Source organism: Neopsephotus bourkii, unplaced genomic scaffold (assembly GCF_033783945.1).
Source record: "Neopsephotus bourkii isolate Nb327-2 ecotype Australia unplaced genomic scaffold, CSIRO-AGI_Nbou_v1 NB_1780, whole genome shotgun sequence".
Taxonomy (NCBI): domain Eukaryota; kingdom Metazoa; phylum Chordata; class Aves; order Psittaciformes; family Psittacidae; genus Neopsephotus; species Neopsephotus bourkii.
In genome coordinates, this window is record NW_026902254.1 from 11,974,771 (window position 1) to 11,996,251 (window position 21,481).

Sequence of the window (21,481 nt, forward strand, 5' to 3'; positions counted from 1 at the left end):
ATGAGCTTTCTTTTCACTTCTGGTGACATTAACTTGTAGAAAGCCAAGTTTTGTTCTTACAGGACATAGATGAGGATGACACAAATGACTACACTGAAGATAAAACTCATGTACCAGGGTGAAAATAGAAGAAAAAACAAACATAGGAATTATTTTATGAACTTGGGGTAGTTTTGTTTTAGGAACATCACCCCCTAATGGCTACTTTCATATACCTTCTAAACAGTAAATGAATCATCTCTGCAAAGGAATTTTGTATTCATTTGGCTAAGCAGGTTTTTTAAAAATTACTCAGGCCCTCATTATAAAGATGAGTCAGAACCACATGAGTCAGCTATGGAGACTTGATTGGTTTATTTATATACATATGCTTTGGGGCTAGGAGAAAGATAATTTTATCTAATACAGAATCTTCAAGACTTTAATAGACTATGAATTTGTTCATTATGACCTAAAGTTTCTGAGCTGGCAAATAAGTGATGTACTAAGTAAAATGAGATGTTCGTACTATCATTGCTGCTGTATTCTTAAAAGACAACAGATGTTTTGTCAATCTGTAGAGTGTCTTCAGTGTGTGTATTACTATCCTTTACACCACAACAAGACTGCATAGAGCCACTGCTATTTCTATACACTGTAGTCCAATCATTCAGCTAAACTTCCTAGTTAAAAAGAGTGAAGTCTTTCATTCTGACAACTACCATATTCCATGAATTTTTCTTACTGGTAAGGTTGCAAAGAACATTTCTGAAATGTTGCAAATAAAAGTACTCTGAATAATGCATATGTAAAAACCAATCATTTGACTCAAATATAGAGTATATGCAGTATGAAAGATCTGATTAATTCAGAAAGCTCTCTTCTGATGTAGTATTTTTCACACAATGCATTAAATATTAAGTAGTATCAAAATGAAGCAATGCTGTTGAAGTAAAAGAAGAAATGTCCTATAAACCTGAAAAGCCCTTCTTGTCACCTAGTTATCTCAGAAGATCACTAAGCCAGGTGGAAGCAAATACAGCATTCATTCTGTAGAAAGACTCTTTATGGAGCTGTAGTGGATGTAAAATTGTTAATATGATATTTTAAATGTAGCAGGCTTATGCAATGAAAACAATGAACCCAAAGCAAAAAGAACTGATTTTTCTTTTTGACAGTATGGTACAACAGCAGTAATAGGGTACAAAATAATCACAAGTATGAATTTTAAAAGTAAAATACTGAACAATTTATATTTGTCATGTTGGCAATTTATGTTTGTCATGTTAGCAAATTAGCTCTTCTTTGTGAGAGATTAATGCCCCTTAAGTATCTGCTGTATCATTTCTTTGTATTTTTCTGTTTTCAAGGTTATATGGTGCTCACCCATCCTTTCTGCCCTTTGGGAATGGAGAAAATACTGGAAAATAACTGGGGACTTTGTCAAGCAGTATGTGTATCTATCCCTTTCTGGTACATTCAGACTTTCATTGCTGTTGGCAGTGCCCAAGGTCAGACTAGAAACTGGCTATAGCATCACGCCCAAGTTCAGCCTTGTACAGTAATAGCCTGTGGATTATGTTGAGTTTGAGATTCTATGGGAGAGTTTCACACACTCTGCAGTAAGCAGATGGGGAATATCTATTTTAGGGCTATTGTGGTGGCACATTTTAGTTTAGTTCCTGAGTTCAGGAGGCACGTATATGATCTGTCCACTCATCCCCCAGGGACACGGGCACCCTAAGCTTCAGACACAATTGCCCTCAGGCAGCTCTGTGCATGTAGTGTAGCTGAATCATGTGCATGTGTGTGGCTTCACCCTCCAACTGACCTCAAAAAGATTAGTTTTCCTTCCTGGGAACATGCTTCCCTCCACCTAGCTAATAATTTTTGCCCAGCTGGAAGAATTAGTACTTTTGAAAACCCTGTCCTTAGGTCAAATTTAGTTAAAGTCAGCTAAATGGTTTAAAGTCAGCCAGGATGAGAACGGGTAGGCGAAGCACACAGCATGTAGACCACATTTCCTTACAGAATTAGGCAAAGAAAGCACTATATGCCTCATTACCACATCACACTCACACTGCCACGCCTCAGCAATGATCTTGTGCACCCTTAAATCAGTTTGATCAGTTGGAGGCACATCTGAATGTCACACAGTCTATTAATTCAGAAAATCATACTTTCTTTGCAAGGCAGAGGTCATCGATAAGGTGCTGCATAACAAGGCTGGCAACGGTTGGTGTGTATGTGCCCATTAGACGCAAGTACAGACCGCCTCAGCACCACACGGTGCCAGGGTCTGGAGCGGGGGTGTCAATGACTGCCTCGTGTGTCACCGCAGATTTATTTCACCTCAGTGTGAAAGCTCGGGCCGGGGGAGTGCAGGGCTTTATGGTTCTAGAAGGCTCGCAGGGGTGCCCGGGCCGGGCCGAGGCCTTGGAACCCAGAAAACCCCCCCCAGACGGGATCGTCCTGGCCGCCGTTCCACTGCCCCGCCGACAGAGGGAGCGCGGCGCGGGGCAGCGGCCACAGCCTGAGGGGAGCGGCAGCAGCCACCGCCCTGCCACGCGCGGCCACGCTCTGCCCCTGCCCTCGGGCGCGCGGAGACCGCCGGTTGGGTGGCGGCGGCGGCGCGCGCTCCCCGCCCCGGGGCAGGAGGCGGGGCCGGCGGCTCGGCGGGCAGGGGGCGTGTCCTCGCGTCCCGCCTCGCCCCGCCCCTGGGGCCCTTCTCGCCTCGCCTCGCCCCGCCCTCCCCGGAGGTGCCCGCGCGCGCAGGGGAGGGGCCAGGATCGGGGCCCGAGGGGACCCGGTGTTGACGGGGCAGCATCGCCCCAGTGCCCGTGGCCTCCCGCTGCGGAGCAAGAGCGCTGGCTGCCGCCGGGGCGGGGCGGGGCGGAGCGGAGCGGGAGGGGCGGGGGTGACGGGGCCTCCATCCCTTTTTTTCCCTTTCCCCGCCCTCTCTCAACCTCGCCCCCTTCCCGGACCTTGAGAGGTGAGAAGGGCGGTTGGGGCTCGGCAGCTAGAGGAGGGGGGGTCTGGGGCTGCCGGGAGGGGGAGGAGAAAGCGAGGGGAGCGCTGGTGAGGGACGGGCTCCCGCCCTGCTCTCTGCTCCGCCAGGCTCTCTCCTGCCGACTGCCGCCCCGAGCAGCGCCCCGCGGCGGGGGAGGGGAGCGGTGGCAGCGCCCGCTGCTGTGGCAGCCCCGCCGGGCGGGGACGGGGTGGGAGCCTGGGGGAAACGCGGACAGCAGTGTGGGGGGGGTGCTGGCTGTCGTAGGGGGCTCCGCCTGGGGAGCGGGGTAAGTGTCCGGCTCGGGTCAGAGCGGGGACCCGGTAAAAGTGCGGTTAACACTGAGCTTTCAGGTGTTTGCTCGTGTGTTTGTATCTTAACCTTCGCGGTCAGAGTATGAAACAGTGGAAAACTACATTTTGTTGTATTTTAAGAGTAGTCGGACAGAGCAGAGCAGCGACTGCCAAATCGGCATGATGGGGAGTGGTGTCGTTACACGGGGAAGAAAAAAGAAGTATAAGTGTTGAACATCAAACAACTGTTGTTTATGGATGTTATTGGCTCATGGTTTTCCTTGAAGCCTTTTTGTGGCTTTGAGCTTTGAACTCCCTTGGCTCAGCGGTGTGAGCAGTGATGCAGCGTGGCAGTCCGGCCGCAGCTGAGCCGTCCGCGGCTGATCGTCACGGTGGTTTAGCAGCGATGCCTGTTTGTATCCAGTAACGCCACAGCGGGGAAAAGGGAACGCTCGGGCTTGTTCTTTGCTTTTACTTAAAAGTCCATAATGCAATTACACAAACTGAACTCCAAGTGCAGTCCTGTTTTCAAGTAAAAATACCACTCAAGTCTTCTTACTAGCATGAATAAGGCCACCACTTTGAACTCACGATTATGGCAGCGTAGCTTTTGTATCTAGACAAACTGTGTATTGTGGGGATGGGTCCTTTTTAATAAAACGGATCACAAGATGTATTTTCACGAGCAGTTCACCAGTTTTGCCAGAAACGATATCTGATCGTTTCTCATGAAGGTGTTTTTGCATGAGAATTTCCAGAGGCGTATATGGAGGAGTATCTACAAAAAAAAATAAAAAGCCTTGTTCTGAGACTTCGTAGGACACTGTGTTCCCATCTCGTGTTTTTCCTGTTTTCCCCTTCCTGAACAATGGTAAGGAGCAGGATAGAACCAAAATGATAATAACAGTAACCCTAATCTAAATCAGGTAGTGTTTTCTTTGCCCTGCGTCGACTTCACTGACCTATCCCCCGAGCATGTCCTCTGGGTGGGCAGGTCGGCTACCGGAGCCAGCGTCTTTGCTCCGTGGCAGTAGTTTTTAACACATTGTGTTTCACAGGATTGCGGTGACTGCAAATTTAAAATAGAAAAGAATTTGTGTGAAGATGAAAAAAAATCTTCCATTAGACCGTTATGGTCAAACAGTGATTGCAAACTGGTGCGAACAGTGACAGTTCATACTGGTGAACTTATTCCAACTCTCTGGACTTTTGTGTCACAAGCACTTTTAAAAAGCTTGTTCTTTGGTTGTGTCAATCAATGTCTTGTGCTTTTTGGGTGTAATTCAGTGTTTCATGATTGGGTAAAGAAGATTACCTAATCGGACATAACATGACCCATAATGAAATTTTTTACAGCTCTGAAGAAACTGCAGTGTGATTTTTACATTGCCCTTACAAAACTTTTACAATGGGAAAGCTTGCCTCAATTAAATTGCAATCTTACCAAGTAGAACGCATTAATTACAAACCTAACTATCCACTTTGCTTTTTTTTTCATAAGAATATCTTTTATCCGAAGTTACCAACAAAGCAACTGCTGACCATAAATAGATGTGTTAATTGGTTGTATAGCCTTAAAAAATGATCATGTGGGAGAGATGAGGCTATGTGCCCCAGGTGCAAGAATGAGTTGATGCCACTATTCAGACAGGTAGAAGGTTCTTGCAGCTAGTAAAAAAGATCAGACCATAAGAGGTCAAATATTAGGTATTGTGTTATGCCTGCAGGTGTCCTATGTTTTCCTTCACTTTAAAGTGAAAATAATCATTGCATGTAGTCTATTTGTTTGGTGCTGAGTGCAAAGTAGATGCATACTGTTTCAGCAGGCTAGGGGTTTTTGACTAGATGTTTTACTTTGGCTAGAAAGTTTATAGCGGCCTGTAAACAGGAAAGGGTTGAGAACCATGGTAACAGTATGCATAAGTAATTATTATAGAGCCATTCCATTTATTGAAGCATGTTTAGTGGTGGTACTTAGCTTTATTCAGTCAATGTTACTCTTCAGTAGGAGTGTTCAGTTTAAGTGCTTTCTGTGGCGGAGCAGTTCAGCACTGCTCCTTCCGTCATGGAATTGCAGCTAGCTGAAGGTAGGGGTGAAAATGCGCTGAGAGTCTAAAAAACAGACACTGCCTTGCAACCCAATATTTCTTGAGAGCTTATATATTCAAATTTCATACTAATTTCCCCTCTTTCTTTGGAGTCTTTGTTGATACATGTGAAGTTGTAGAAGGAACAAAGGTGACAGTTTTGTAGTGACATGCCTTGTATTGCATGCCTCAGAAAGTTTAGGAATCACAGGATGAGTAGAAGGAAGTTGTGTCTGAATAGAGTAAATCTGCTTTCAAGATTTATTCCCCACCCCCCAAATGGCTGGTTCTTATTTGTCTGCACTGTTAATTTTCTGCCTCCAGATTTTTTTCTGCTACCTCAAATTTTTGGAAAGAGGAAAACAAATGGAACTACGTGACTCTTCGAACACCTAGAGATCATTCTGGTTTTATAGGTAATTATTGTATTTACTCAATTCTAACAGTAAGTTATGCTACAAGGAACATGACTTTAGCCCACAAAGGTACTAGGTCTTCCTTACACCTGAAATTTCATCTTTTTTGTGTAATGTGCCTTGTGAGGTCTTCCTTCTGGTAAGGGTACAGAAGCAGGACTTGGTTTTGCATTTGTGGACTTCACATCCTAGTGTTTGGAACATTTCTATGTGATTTCATCACTTCTGCTCTTTATCACAGCATGCTTTATTGAAGACTGCCAGCATTACTGTAAAGTTCAGTTTTCATCTTATCACAATGCATGAGAAACCTCTTAAGTTTGAATCTTTTAATCATTATAGGAAAAGAAGGAAAAGTTGATACTTAATCTGTCAGAGAAAATAATTGCTTTAGAGAAGTGCTTATGAATAGAGGCCCACCAACTGCACAGTCAAATCTTATTGCCAGTAATACTGAATGGCTTTCGCTTTCTTTCTTTTTTCTTTAGGAGGAAAGTAGTAGGACTGTTCTAAGTTAAAGTAATTTTCAAAGGGAATAGCTTTGACATTTACACAAAGCAAAGGGATAAAAGAATGTTGAAAACATTAATACATGCACAAATCTAGCTTTATCTGAACTCTTTGTAAAATCAAATACTGCTGAAAAACCAGGGGAGGGTGAGAAAAGCAATTAAATTAATTTAGGAATACTAGGTTTTACCAAAATGAAAAAATCTGCTTTCTTGACTGCGAGATCTCTCTGCTTTGGGAATGTTGATAAATGTACGCCTTTATTCCCTACAATTTATTCATGTTGTGATACAAATATAGAAGAGAGATGGTCTTTCTCGCTGTATCATCATCTGTTACACCACTGGAAAGTTACCATATACCATTTTTAACAGCAGATGTTATTTTCCTGCATGACATCCTTGTCTCTAAACTGGAGAGACATAAATTTGATGGATGGACCACTCGGTGGATAAAGAACTGGCTGGATGGCCACACACAAAGAGTTGAGGTCAAGGGCTTGGTGTCCAGCTGGAGACCTGTAACGAGTAGTGTCCCTTAGGGATCAGTGTTGGGACCAGTCTTGTTCAACATCTTTGTTGGTGACATGGACAGTGGGATTGAGTGCGCCCTCAGCAAATTTGCCAGTGACACCAAGCTGTGTGGTTCGGTTGATACGCTGGAGGGAAGGAATGCCATCCAGAGGGACCTTGACACGTTTGTGAGGTGGGCTGATGCCAACCTCATGAAGTTTAACCATGACAAGTGTAAGGTCCTACACCTGGGTCAGAGCAATCCCAGGCACAGCTACAGGCTGGGCAGAGAAGAGATTCAGAGCAGCTCTGCGGAGGAGGACTTGGGGGTATTGGTCAATGAGAAAATGGACTTGAGCCAGCTTCAGTGTGTGCTCGCAGCCCAGAAAGCCAACCGTATCCTGGGCTGCATCAAAAGGAGCATGACCTCTACCACTTCTCTACTCTGCTCTTGTGAGACCTCACTTGGAGTATTGAGTGCAGTTCTGGTGTCCTCAACATAAAAAGGACATGGAACTGTTGGAACAAGTCCAGAGGAGGCCCATGAGGATGATCAGGGGCCTGGAGCACCTCCCGTATGAAGACAGGCTGAGAAATTTGGGACTGTTCAGCCTGGAGAAAAGAAACTGCATGGAGACCTCGTAGCAGCCTTCCAGTTTCTGAAGGGGGCTTGTAAGGACCCTGGGGAGGGACTTTTCATTAGGGACTGTAGTGATAGGACAAGGGGGAACAGGTTAAAACTTAGGGGAAGTTTAGATTGGGTATAAGGAAGAAGTTCTTTACTGTGAGGGTCTGAGGCACTGAACAGGTTGCCCATAGAAGTTGTGAATGCTCCATCCCTGTCAATGTTCAAGGCCAGGCTGGACCGAGCCTTGGGTGATGTGGTCTAGTGCGAGGTGTCCCTGCCCATGCAGGGGGATTGGAACCAAATGATCTTCAGGTCCTTTCTAACCCAAACCATTCTGTGATTTATAATTTGTTCTGTTTTGTATTTTTCCTACTTCTCTGGTTCTTAAACTTAACTGGAATAATGTGTTATGTAATTATGTTCAGGGGGGCTGTAACCTTTGACTAGCTTTCCAGGAGCACAAGTCCAGAGGAATGTTGTAGTTCTACATGCAGGAATAACAGGAAGCTTGTTTAAAATAAATTTAGCCCAGAGTAATAGCTGAGCACCAGCTGCAGTGTCCTTGTAACTACCTTCTGGGAATGTTCTAGCCTGGAAGTACCCAACCTTTGAGATACAGTTTTCATTACAGATGACGGCAAAGTACTTGAAAATTCTGTGTGTAGTTATTACAAGGTCTTGATTTTCTCTGGGCATTTTTGATGCATGGCCATCACATTCATGAGTTTGGGAAGTTTAGAGTTTAGTCCATTGCTGTCCTCTCATTTCTTTGTGTTGCTCCTTATTAAACTGTTGGAAGAAATTTCAGTATTCTTATTTTATTTGTATAGATTAATTATACATTTCTTTTATATTTCAGCTATGTATTTCTACACCCCTCTACTCCCCCCACCCTCCCACCCCCCACTTTTAGTTAATATAGCGAGGATTTGGGCTAAATGAAATTCATCCTTATAAGCTTCTTATACTTAGAAACAGATATAAAAATAGCACTTTGGTATTTTTATTTCTATGGTCCCAAAAAGCAACCTGGTCTACTGGAAGGTGTCCCTGCTCATGGCAGGGGGGTTGGAACTTGATTTTTAAGGTCCCTTTGAACCCAAACCATTCTATAAGAAAATGACTGCAGGATACCTAAGGAGCCTGTTCCAAGTTTATGGTTGCTGAGGTGATACAGACTTTGGCAGTCAAACCACTGCCACTAGCTATAGTAATCATCGGTACCAACAACAGGGCAGTATTTCATGTTATATTAGTCCACTAATGTGGGTTTTCATTTAGTGTGGGCTTCTATAACACCAGAACCTGTTTGTCACCCTGCATTGCTCTTGCCAATACCAGGTGTTTTAGCATTGGATAGCAGAATGATGCATTTGGTACCTGATGCCACAAGCTCAGTGCCTAGATAGAGGTTGGGAGGCACCTGCTTAAGCTTGATGTTGTCTTCTGGCTTTACTCAAGTTTGATAAAAGCATAGGATTAGAACATGGGAATGGAACTCGAACAAGTGTCACTTGGTCTTCCTTCAGGTTCCCTGAGATTCGTCTCTGTCTGCAAAGATGCTAACACCATTTTATTTATCCTCTCGCTTGTCTGTTTAGTGGTCTTTCCCAACCAACCTGTTAGCCCAATAGCAATGATAATCAGAAAATTACTGTCACTGAGTCACATATGTTTGGCATCAGGTAATTGGGGAAAACAGTCCTTTGTGACTGACATGTTTTTTAGGGAACAATAGGCTTTATTTAGTTTCTGGTCATAAAGGATTGACCTCCGGTCAGGCTTTTTTTTTTTTCCCCCTTTTTGCCTGTTTTTCATTTCTTTCTCTCCTCAGTCAACCTATATCCTTGTTGGTACCTACCACCATAGGTAACATCAGCACTTTTCTGGGCTTTAAAGATTATTGGAACTGCTAAGGTTCCTCAGAATTTGCTTTGAGAACAGACTTTGGGTTTTGGGTTTTGGGGGTTATTTTTCCATTATTTTGCAGTAGTTCAAAATGCGTTAGCTCTACTTACCAAATAGCCAGCCTCTTCCAGATTGTCAGAACTTTTAGGCTGGGCCTGCACCTTTTCTTCTAGTGCTCGTGGAAGTTAAAGAATTTGAAACAAATGTCAGGTGTACTCTGGAGAGAAGGAGCTGGCAAGGTCGGTCACTATGGGAGAAATCCGTATTCCTGTTGTACTGCAAGGTAAAATCACTAACTATCAAGCAGAGATGATGATTAATAATTACGTCTTGTGGACTTATGCAATTAGGCATTTTTCCAGAGGATGAATTTCTTTAAAGATGAGAGAGGTATTGATTTCAATCTGTTCAGAAGAATACTTTGCCAATTAATTACATCAATTCTGAGTGATGTTAAAAATCCTGATGTCTTCCAGAACAACAGCATATACTTGGAAGAATAGTTCTTAGTAATTTGGATTCTTCCAAAAGCATCCATCAGATTGTCAGAATTAATGGAAAACTGTTTATAAAATTGTAGAAGACTGTTTTTGTAATACAGTAAAATTTAAGGTAGAACACTGGCTTTATGTCTTCAAAAATGTGTCTGGATAGACTTGTCCCACTGCCTTAGTTGATACTTTTGTCCATATAGTCAATATAAGTTCTGTTGACTATTGCAAAGAACTGAACTTCATTTAAAAATTAGTAATACTTTAACCAACTTTCTTAAAATTTGCAGTGCTTTCCAGTTCAAGAAATTGACATTTTAATCAACATTCTACTGTATTTTGTGAAAACTCCCATGGCCCTGTATTACACATCAGTGGTGGGAGCAGTTCATGAAAGACTGTATCAATTGTTCTAGACATAGAACAGATATAGAATGTAAGCGCCTTTCCTACCTAAAGACCTTTTTAACTTTGAGAAATGTCACCCCTTACAGTTTTAAAAAGCCACAGCTTGCCCAAGTGTTTTGCATAATTACAGCCTTTTAAGCCTTTGAAAAATGCCTTGAAAATGTAAGGTGTTTCTCATGCCCCCACTTAACTGGATTTTGTATGGTGGAGAGGAGGAGCAGAATGTGTCTTACCTAAAAAGAATGAAAGCCTAAGTAACTAACGAGTGCTGTGGATAATGTTCTTAGACATGTTTCTAATAGTCTTTCCTTAGTTATTTCTTGTGGGTTGCAACTGAAGACTTTTTGTTCAGCTAGATAGGCTGGCTGTCTACAACAACAAAGCAATTGTCACCTTGGCAAAGCATTACACCAGTAGCATTGGAAAGGATGATATTAAATGAAGAAGCAATTCATTTTGTGAAAGGCTGGGTATTATGAGGCCAGAACAGTGATTATTATTTCTTTCATTGCTCTTTGTTTTGTGATTATAGTATTATGTGTTTGTTTAAAAAGGAATCCCTCCCCTCCAATCTCTGTTCTGGTTAGAACTTAGCCCTGTAAGAAAAGCGGTTCTGCAGGAAATGCTTTCTTTACTAAATAGTACCCGAGGTACAACTTTATTTTGAAATGCCATATTAATAGCAATTACCAAGAAAGAAAACAAAAAAGACCATCTTTTGAAGATTTAAACATAGGAAACAGTTAGACATTGCTGTTGTAAGTTTTCAGTTGAGTGACATGTTTCTATTTTTAAACTATTTCTGCTGTATCTGCTTCCAAATAGTTTCCCAGAAGTTCTCTCTTCTCACCTTTTTTTTTAATCAGTTTAATTAATGGACAATACATTTTAGAAGGTGGACTTAGATGGAGCAGATTGTATTTATTATTCTTCCTTCCATGTTTGACAGATATTATTTTTTTTCAGAACAAGTGAGAAAGTGTGGTAGTGTGATCTGCTTATGGTGTTGTAACCCTTCCATGCTCAGTGTAGCGTATTGGTGTCCCTATTTGCAACTGCAGGAACTGTTTACACATAACACTTTTGAATATTGACTTTAAATAGGAAGATCTTGCAGCCTATCAAACTCCAAGCAGTTTCACTTTCTAAGCATCCTTTTTATTTCCGGCACTTTTGAATCTTTTTTCAGTATACATTGCTCATAAAAGGGAAAGATCAATAAAGGGAGAGAGAGGAAAGAAGAGGGTCTTTATACCCTCCTGCTCTCAAAAATTTCTTTCAAAGTATGCAGAGCTATTGTGCAGTCATAGCTATTTAGAACCAAAAGGAGAGAACTGCATGATCTGAAATGTCTTTTAGTGGTTTTTTTTTTAAGTGCTGGTTGTTTCTCTGATGTGTCTTCCATCTCCTCTACCTCCCTTTCTCCAATATGTTACGAAGCTGTAAGAGGATACAGGTATCAAAAATTACGCATGCTCTATAGGCATGATGATAATCTGTCTAGTACAGGTCTGAGTTGATTTGGGTGGAAATAGTATCATTCATTATAAAAAAAACCCCAGAATTCACACCATTCTTATGCTTACTGTAGCCTCAGTTTCACAGCCAGCAGAACTTGTTAAAATCAGTTTAAAGTATACCCATAGAACAAATGAAATATTCACAGCACCTGGCTATGTAGTATGGTGCATTTTCTTAGTCTACCGTAAGGCAAGAATCAAGTCCAGAGAAGTTTACTAACCTGAACTGTAAAGAATACAAATAGTAATATGGCTGAATTACCAAATTAATGTTTACATTCAGTATGTATGTGGTGAGGAGACATGGGAGAAGCTCACAGGAAGATGAGGGTTTTGTCAGTGGTTTTGGTGACTGGATTGTTTGGAAGCAAGCTCTTGTTGCTAGAGCAGATGTTCTATGTTGACTTCTGCACAAATAAGCTATTAGCCTGACAGTTGCCTTCCAGATAAGTAAAGTATTCTACATTGATTATTCATTATATCCGTATGCATTTGTCTTGTAGATAATCTAAAATATTCTAATACTTTGAACAGAAGTACTTTTGAATATTAAATGGTCACTTGGTCCTTGCCAAAGATGAAATCAGGGTTTAAATCTTTCTCTTTTACATTCAGTAAGAGAAATGATATTTTAGATGTAAATGTATCACAAGCTTGTTCATTCAAACTACAATTAAAGCATTCAGAAACTAGAGCATTTAATGATGTTATAACTTGATGAAGCTTAGCAAGGTCTTCACCAAGAACCATAGCATTTTAAACTTGGGAGTGTATCCCGAGGAAATAAAAGAAATTGACTAAAAGTATAAGTTTATAAACATGTGGGCAGATCAAGTGGTAAGTAATAGAGCTTAACTTTTTTTGCACCTTCTCTCACTTGTTGATAAATTCTTTTTTTCTTCAACAAATACAAATTTAAACTGCACTGTTGCATAGGAAATTGACTGATGTTTTGACAAAAATACAGTTGTACTTTAAACAGATTAAGGGATAGTTTCAGTAAATATTCAAGCATTATTGAAGCTCAATGGATGATAAATACTTTTTATAAGTATTGAAAGCTAAATTAGGAATTCTTCGAACTTTGAACGGGGAGGATAGGTGGGCAATGATTGTAGACAGTCTAAATCTTGTGAGATCCGTACGCAGTAGTACAAGGTTAGTTTCGTATTTGCCTAAAGATTTAGAGAGGAGAGATAGGAGAGAAATTAAAAACAAAACAAAAATAAAAACCAACAACAGCAATTCCCACCGCAACAAACAAACAGGAAGACCAAACACAGGGGAAAAAGAACAACAAGCATAATGGTTATCAAACAATAAAAGTTATTTCTCAGTTGCACCTTCTGACAGTTTAGCCGTCTAAGACTGAGTTTTCTCTTTTTTGAGCACGGTATAGTGAACCTCATACCTTTTGGAGTGCCAACAGTTTGCATTACTATCCTGTGTTCCTTCTGGCAGTTTATTTATTTTGCTGTTGTCTATTTCACTATCTATGAAGAACAAAAAACATTTTAGGATCCCTGTAAAACGAGGGCTGAGGCAGTAAAGATGGGGATTAGTATGTTTCTTAGGATAGCTGAGCAGTTAACTCTGCAAGTTCTTTAGTGATTTAAAGGTTTAATAGGTAGTGTAGATTTCTGCCATTGTTGCCTTCTTTCTCGAGGTCATTTCAGTTGTACGCAGTTGTGAAAGGGTAGGAGCTCGTAGTTGTGTTTGAGCAATCGGATATTGTGATGATTTCTGTTTTACTTTGTTTCTAAATCCTAAACTCAAGTGATACACAGCCACTCAAGCTAAGGCAGTTGTGCATCCTAAGAAGCAAAAGATCAGCAGCTCGTGAGTCTGTAAGTTCTCCAGACAAGGTGGCTTTATGTCTGTTGGTTTATCAGTTCCTCCCTAGTAATATTTCTGTCTACTTGCCAATTCCAGTCAAGTTCTGACAGAATGGAGCTTTTATTGTGTTTAAATTCCTGAAAGGTTTTGAAAATATGGGTAGGTAGTGAAGGCCAAATAAGCAATACTGCTTAACCTGCCAGCTGATGAACCCATTGCTTCTGGGTTTGGATATGACAAAGGATTTGTTTGTCCTGCCTATCCTGGTAGTTAGTAGGGAGGCATATGTGTGAGTCCAGGTTAGGGAGACTATATTGAGACGAAGCATGTAGGAGAACTGGAGTTATTGTTAGAAGAGCTTTTGAAATAACCAACAGTGGGGAACCTACATGAAACTGCAGAGGTAGAATGGAGAACATAAGAAAACAGTTTTCTCATTATATTTAGGGATACAAGGTGACTTGAGACATAGTTTAATCTGAGATTTGATATTATTCAGGTACAGAATTAAAGGATATTTTTCCTTATGTGCTTTGGATACATTTTATTTTAAGCAATATTGACCCAAAGCAGAAGACTAGTTTTGTTTTAGAATGAAGGGGATAATTAAATGTACCGTGATTTGCTCTGCATGTTTTTTTCTTAATATTTACTGAGCCAAATCACTGGTTAAAATCAATGGAAACCTTTAATTAACATCTCTAATTTAATCATGTTGCTTTTACAACTTCGCGAATTTTATTGTAACATGAAAAACCCTAACATTGAGATACAATGTCTGTAATTAAAGCAAGTAATACAACACATTTTATTATGTATTTATAAACAAATATTGGTATAATCCAATTTAAGCATTGCTGGGGCTATTTGATTATGAATCCTGCTGTCTGGTACTGATCTCTCATTTCAGTGCTTAATTTCAAATTTAGAGTTAGTGATGTAAATGTCAGTTGTAATGGAGAAATGAGATGAAAGGGTTGGGTTTCCTACTCTACAAGATAATAATTTCTAGTAATGTATATCTGTCAGCTGCTAGTGTGTCTAATTATAAACAGGATTTTTAGTAGTGATTGTTGAGGATTCATCTCACACGTCCTTAATTGGAATATGAACCCTTAAATGTGCTTGTAGAAATCTTTTCTATAATTCATATATTTAATAAGTAATTGAAATAATTTTTGTGTGGCATTTCTTGCATAGTCACTGCTTCATCTGTGTTCAATGAGCTGTATAAGGAGCAATCATTACTGGCAAGCTGAACTGGAAAAATGCTCTTCTGTACCATACATATTGAAGTAAATAATATATATCTAGAGCTGGCATATAGAAAATCTTAATACCATACTGGAGGGGGATAGAACATGTGCATGTACACATTTTGACAATGTTCTAACAAAATGCTTCCAAAGTATTTCTTTAAAAAGTAAAACACTTTTTCTTTCATCTTTTATATACATGTAAACAAAAGTAATTTTCATTTAGCAGGGGGGTAAGAATAACCTGTTATGAAGCAACATTCAGTAGCATGGAACTCATGAGTTGATTTCTTCACCTCCTGTATATGTAGTTACCATGCTTGGCAGTCACCAAGGTCCTTTTCTGCAAAGCTGCTTTCCAGCCGGGTGACCAATAGCATATACTGGCACATGGGATTGTTCCTCCCCATGTGCAGGATTTTGTGCTTCCCCTTGGTGAACTTCATGAAGTTCTGCAGGCTTGCTAGAAAGACAAAGTCAGAGGGCATTTGGTGTCTTGTCTTTTGCCTCGGCCTTTGCCACGTCCTCTGCCACCAGGGCCCTGCCCCATTCAGCAGCAGGCCCACATTCCCTAGTCTTCCTTTAGTGTACCTGTAAAAGTCATTTGTGTTGCCTTTGATGTCGCTTGTGAGGTTCAACTCCAGGTGGAGTGCAGTGGTAGAATTAATATTGCAAGGATTTGCAGAAGTTCTGTTTGACATCTGGGATGTTATGCACAATTGGGATCCTAAAATATTCTAAGTGCGTGTCATCTATAGATGCAACATTGATTTTCAAAACTAAATAAAAGTTCAGTTTTTCATAGTAATGAGTCATATGTTTCTTATAAACATTAATATGATACTTATAAACATTGAGATGATTCTTAAAGCATTCTGCCTTTTAGTGTGATGATTGTTGGTTTTATACTTTGATCATTTGTGTTGCCTTTCTGTGAACCCTGTATTCTGTAACACTGTTTTTGAGATGCAGTGATAATTTGCATACAAGGAATTCCAGATGAGGTCACACCATTTGTTTTAGAAATATGTAATAAAATTATATCCTTATATGTTACCCCTTATGCAGCTGAAAATCCCAACTGGGAGGTGGGGGGTGATAACTGAAGCTGCTAATTAAGCAGAGGTCCACATTGAGAGAGAAATAATGAGTCTCTTCAGATGTCTTTTGGTGCTGGATCATTCATTTAGAATGCTCAAGCCTCTATGTTGAAATACGTTGCTTCAGCTGCTGTGGCATTACATAGCTTGACATTTAAATACAGTGTAAACTTTTTGCCCATGGAACTTAATATATTTTTCTTAGATATTTGCATAGTCTGACATGGAGCACTATCTTGTATTACCTAATTGCTTGCCAATCTACTTCACTGTTCTTCTACAGTTTTGTGATCTGACAGTTTTCTGTAAGGGCCTTATGCAGAGCTGAGTACCTGTCATTTTTTATCAAACAAGCATCCACTCTGCTGTTGACAATGTTAGTAGTGTTTTCCTTTACCCATTTTTCTGTGGGTTTTTGAGACTAACTGAATGCCTCATGGTGAAATAAAGCTGCTGCTGTCTTGGAAAAATTGTAAAGATATCTTCTTCAGTTTGCCTGCAAATCTACCTACAAAGGTGTGCTTGTATCATCGTGATAGAAGGAAACTATCTCCGTGTTACTTTGTTTGGATTTGCTGCAGTCCTGCCTCTGGTATATGGCCTTTTGTAGCTTTATTAGTCAATACCTTCCTAAACTGGTTCTAAAACTTGCTTTTCTTTTGGCAAGACTACTTTAAATATCTGCAGAGCAGTGGTTTTGTTACCACTCTTCCTTAACAGTGACATTTCTAGAGTAGATGACTTGTGCTGGAGTGTTACAGTATTTCTAGATTGTATGACTTTATGTTGTTTTCATTAGACTCAGCAGTACCAGTATTTGAGTGCATTAACTGGGAACTTTTTACTTGTCTTGATCTTTGTGTGGCTACTTCAGCCTTTTGGTACCAAAAACTGCTTTTGTGATCTGGGGGACTGGCTTTTCACAGTGTTGTCCATTTTGTAAGATAAATGAGTTTTAATGGAAAAACCACATCTGACCTGATATACTCAGAATGCAAAATTTTCCAGGGTGAATAAGCTTCAGAGGACTTACTGTTCTGTTTGCTCAGGCATAGCTCTGCATTGCAGTTTTACTTGTAGATGGTGCAATTCCTGATAATGCTTGAGTATTACTTGAATAGGTAGAAATTCAGTTAATGTTTTAATGTTAAAGAAGCATAAATGTGTTGGATCACAACTGTTGTTCTGGGTGAACCAGTATGATGCTTGAGCCTAGGATCTGACAGTGTAGTCTTCTATTATATATGGAAATCTTTCTCCCCTTCTCCCTCCTTATCTGAATAAAATAGACAGCAAACCATGCTGTTGCTTCATACCGCTCTTTTCATGCTACTGTTAAGCTGACTGCTCTGAAGTCTGTGTTTCTAAACATATGGCTTGCACCTCTCAAGAGAAATGTGCAAGGCAAAGTGGCAGAAAGTTGTAATGTAGTGCCAGTAATTTTGCTGCAGCTCATTTCTGCTGGCCAGAACAATGTATTTAAGTTCATACAGTTAGTAACTGTAGGGTGTTTTCCTTTTTTTCACCTGGATGAACTATGCTGTTTCTGCTGTAAGGGACTATTTGTGTAACTGTGAACCAGAAATGTTTGCACTTACAAAAAGCTTTGGAATAGGAAATGATTATTGTTTTATAGAATCATAGAGCATGAAGGTAGATACCTTCCTGAAGTCTTTGTTGAGGTTATTTTTGTAATCTTGAGGCTGTTACAAAGGAATAGGGAAGCAAAAAGAAAGTAAATATTTAACATTTCTTTTAACATAGGAATAGGTATAACCAGAATTGCAGTTGGGTTTTGGCGATAGCAGTTTTCTTTGAACAGTTATTTTAATGCCTCAACTTAATATTTTAAAAATCTGTGTTTTTAAGTGTTAAATATTGAATGCCTTTTAATGATGTAAGTATGCGTTTGATTAATTGATAAACATCTTGTGGTCAATGAACTTTTCTTATGTTCTGGAATACATGTCTAGGATCACTGAACATTGACAATAATATATTACTTTATCACATCTTAATGAGCCTAGTTATGTCTAAAATACATCTTTTTGTATTTCCTTTTTTTGCTAAGCAGTATTTCCTCAAGGGAGAAACAATTCTTGCTGTCCAGACACAGACTTCGTCTAGTTATTTTGATATTTTCATTGTTAATTTTCATTTAAAGGATCATCAGTATTAAGGACTGATCCTTTATGCCTCTAGATCTTCAATTTAAAAATTGGTAATTTAAAATCTGTTTGACAGAACGAATACCTTGAAAACATTGTATCTGAGTTTGCTTGAAGTTGAGTGGTGATAGTTTTTTGAAGCCAAAACATGGCAGTGACAGTAAAAATGTTACCATGAAAAGTGGTGTTGGGTTTGAAATCTCTAAGTGCCTCAGAAAAGTGATCCATAAATTTGTGTTTATTTGAAAATCTACATAACTTCCTAGTGGAAAAATTGTAATAAATAAAACCCTTTAGATCTGATTATTTAAATTATTTTCTATATTGCCCAGTGATGTATCTAATAAAATTTAGTGTGTATCTTCCCTTAAAATAAACAGTAGAACCATCTTAGGTGCAAAACGTTGCCTAAATTTTAACTAGTTATTCTGGATTTCAATCTTCCTTTAACACTTGTGTGAATAAATGTTATAAGTAATATCAAAAAATGTCAGTGGAGTAAAGTTTTGGCTAGTGGAAAAAAAAAAGATTTTTATATCTCTCTGGGGATAAATTGTTCTGAAGTTCTTGAAGAGAGTAATTTACAAAGCTGTCATCTTATGTTCTTGGTGCATATCGTTCTATTTGCACAATTGCAGATTTAACTTAAGGTATGCATTTAAAGGTTTTCCTTTTGTTCATAAAGCAGAATTTGGGAAACTGAGCCCGACTGCTAACTACAGGAATTTATTACTTTGTGAGGCTGCTTGTATGAGAGAAGATTTGTACTTGCATGTTCAGGTGCGCCACTCTTAGGGAATATCAATCTGATTAGTCAAAACCAGAGTGCTCTAAATTGTCTTCAAAGTATAGACAGCCCCGTTAATATGAATAGGATTATGTTCCCACAGAGGGCACTGTACCTGCATTCAAAATGTTATGATTCACCACAAAATAGAAATTGTTACTCAGCTGCAACCGTGATAAAAGTCAGAAAAAATGGGTATAAGCACTGGTGTTTTTTCATTAAATGAAAACTTTTGCCTTAATAAATGAAAAAAATATTTTGGAATCCTTGCAAAGTCTGTGTGAGCTGCATTTGACTAAGATGGTGCTGTTCAGCTTATCTTTTTCACAGTTTTCAGAAATACATTGGTGCGTTAGACGTATGACTGGAGGCCATAAGACATGGGTAGGTATTTGGGATTTGTGAGCACCAGTCACCAGACAAGATGAGGTTTGGGTGGTCTTAGTAAGCGGAAGTCCTCATAGTTCATAATTTGAGATTTCAAAAGTCTGTTAATTCCCAGCAGGGGACCTGATAAAAGCTATACATTATTCATAGTAATAAAGATTGTCGAGATCAAGAAGAGGCCCTGAAGTATCTCTGAGCAATGCTGTCAATTTAAACTGAAGAGTTAAGTGGCGCTTGTCTCATCTTGTCATTCGTAATACAAGCTTGTATCTAATTTATATGAAAAAGAAGTACTTTAGATATTTATGTGGTCTGTCTTAGAGCTATAATTTGGGAGAGTGTACGGAGGAGAGTTTGAGACATCTAGAAAAATTATAGAAAATAGAAAACACTTTTGTGTTATGGACTCTTAAAACTACAGCACATTTTGTTTTCTAACCTCTCTTGGAGCCCATGGCTTTACAGCTGAAGAAAAGCAGTAATTAGGCTGCATTTCCCCGTAAGTAATGAGAAAGTGCTGAAAAAGCGCTAGAATTTGCAAATCTGCCACTAGACTTGTTCTGGGACAGTTTGAATTTTAAATGAGTCTGTTATACAAGAAAGGGAATCCAGGTCAGTCCTTCTGTATAACGGATTTACTGTACCAGCAGAAATAAACATAGTTAAAGTTTACTTTTGTAGTTAAATGGGTAATTAATATATTGCTGCTGTGATGAATGTTAACAAATACAGTCACTCATCCTGCTTCTCCACCCTTGATGACCACCTGACACCAACACAGAATGTAAGGAGAGGATAAATAAAAAGGTGCTGTTTTGTTATTACTTTTTAAGCTATACTGTCATTTCACACAACTTGCAGTTAGACAAATTATGGTGTTTAAACACTGCAGTTAAGCTTTTAACAATTAGCTGTATGTGTACAAGATGAGTAAGGTCTTCATGTCATACCATTTTGCTGCAAAGCCCTTGATACATAGCTTATGGTATGCCAGGATGCTGGCAAGGTGTGCGTTCTGCAACGCAGCATCTCTGTAGAGAACAGCTGGAATGCTGTTTCTGTAGAAGATAGCTTTGCTAGCATTTGTGAAAAGCACTTTAATAAATAACTGTGTTCTCAGCAGTGATGAGTGAGATTTCCAGGTCAAAACTAGCCTTTTCAGCATCATGGTTCCCAAGATAATAGCATGATTTACTCCTGGCACTGGGTATGAAACAGTGTTTGTGGGTTTTGGTGGTAAAATCGTGCACTGCTTTAAGTTTTTGTACGGAGTATGTATAGAACCTCTTTCAAGGAATACTACAAGTGATTACAAGATCACATGTACTCATAATGTTCATCTGAGGGATAGTGACTTTCACTTTTGATGAAAACTGTAGGTAGAAAAGAAGCACTTATTTATAAATTTGTTGCCTGTGTATCCTGGAGTCTTGAACAGAGTAACAGAACTGTGAGGACTGAAACGTGGATCTGTTTATGAAAGACTGATAAAATCAGTGCCTCTTTGTTGTTCTGAAATTCTTATTAACTATTTGCATGTGATTGGAATGAGTCTCAGCATTTTATACCTAACTAGCTCCATATGTCATAGAGAAAAATAAGCTGGTTTTCATATGAAATGTAAATAGGTCATTGTCTCTTTTGTCCTTTTGGGCTTTTCTTCTTCATTCAAACAAAAGCTTTTGTTGGATATTTTAATACATTACAGTATCTGTCTAGAGGGAATTCTGTCTCAAAAGTATGCATCTCTCTTTTTCACTGTTCCATCACAGTACTTTTATACTGATCCGGAGCAGCTGATTGTGTATGATTAGAAAGAGGCCATTTGAGACGTCATCTTTTGTTGTCTGTTTTGCAGGGGGTGTTTCTGATGTCTTGGAAAATGACCAGTTAGCTTTTTCTTGCTTTCACTTTTAATGATATATAAGTGAATGGAAACCATTAGCTCATTTAAGAGAAAATTTTCAGTTACTGCAGACCTAGATTTGAATCAAAGCGCATCAAGATGAAAGGCTTTATAACCCCCAGTACTAGTCCCTTGAGCCTTCCAGGCTGTTCTTGTCCTTTTTAAGTTAGTGCATGTCCTGTAATGAGGAAAAAAAAAAAAAAAAGATTTACAGTTGAGTTTCTCCCCAGCATAATCAGTTATCTTTGGACTGGTTTTAAGTCTTTCCTGTAAATTTATTCT

The 21,481-nt window shown here is 39.5% G+C and overlaps 1 protein-coding gene across 6 annotated transcripts in view; it reads left to right on the forward strand.

Annotated features, from left to right (window-relative positions):
* The first annotated feature begins 2,810 nt into the window (after positions 1 to 2,810).
* The window catches only part of KLHL5 (kelch like family member 5), a 59,526-nt gene continuing 40,855 nt past the window's right edge, over positions 2,811 to 21,481 (forward strand). For 2 of the 6 annotated variants that reach the window (XM_061379924.1, XM_061379925.1), the window contains exons 1-2: positions 5,691 to 5,782; positions 9,472 to 9,623. In XM_061379924.1, the coding sequence (XP_061235908.1) occupies positions 9,544 to 9,623 (80 nt within the window). In that variant the 5' untranslated portion in view covers positions 5,691 to 5,782; positions 9,472 to 9,543. Of the gene's footprint in view, positions 2,972 to 5,690; positions 5,783 to 9,471; positions 9,624 to 21,481 lie in introns of those variants that run through there. The other 4 variants (XM_061379929.1, XM_061379928.1, XM_061379926.1 and 1 more) reach the window with 2 other exon arrangements.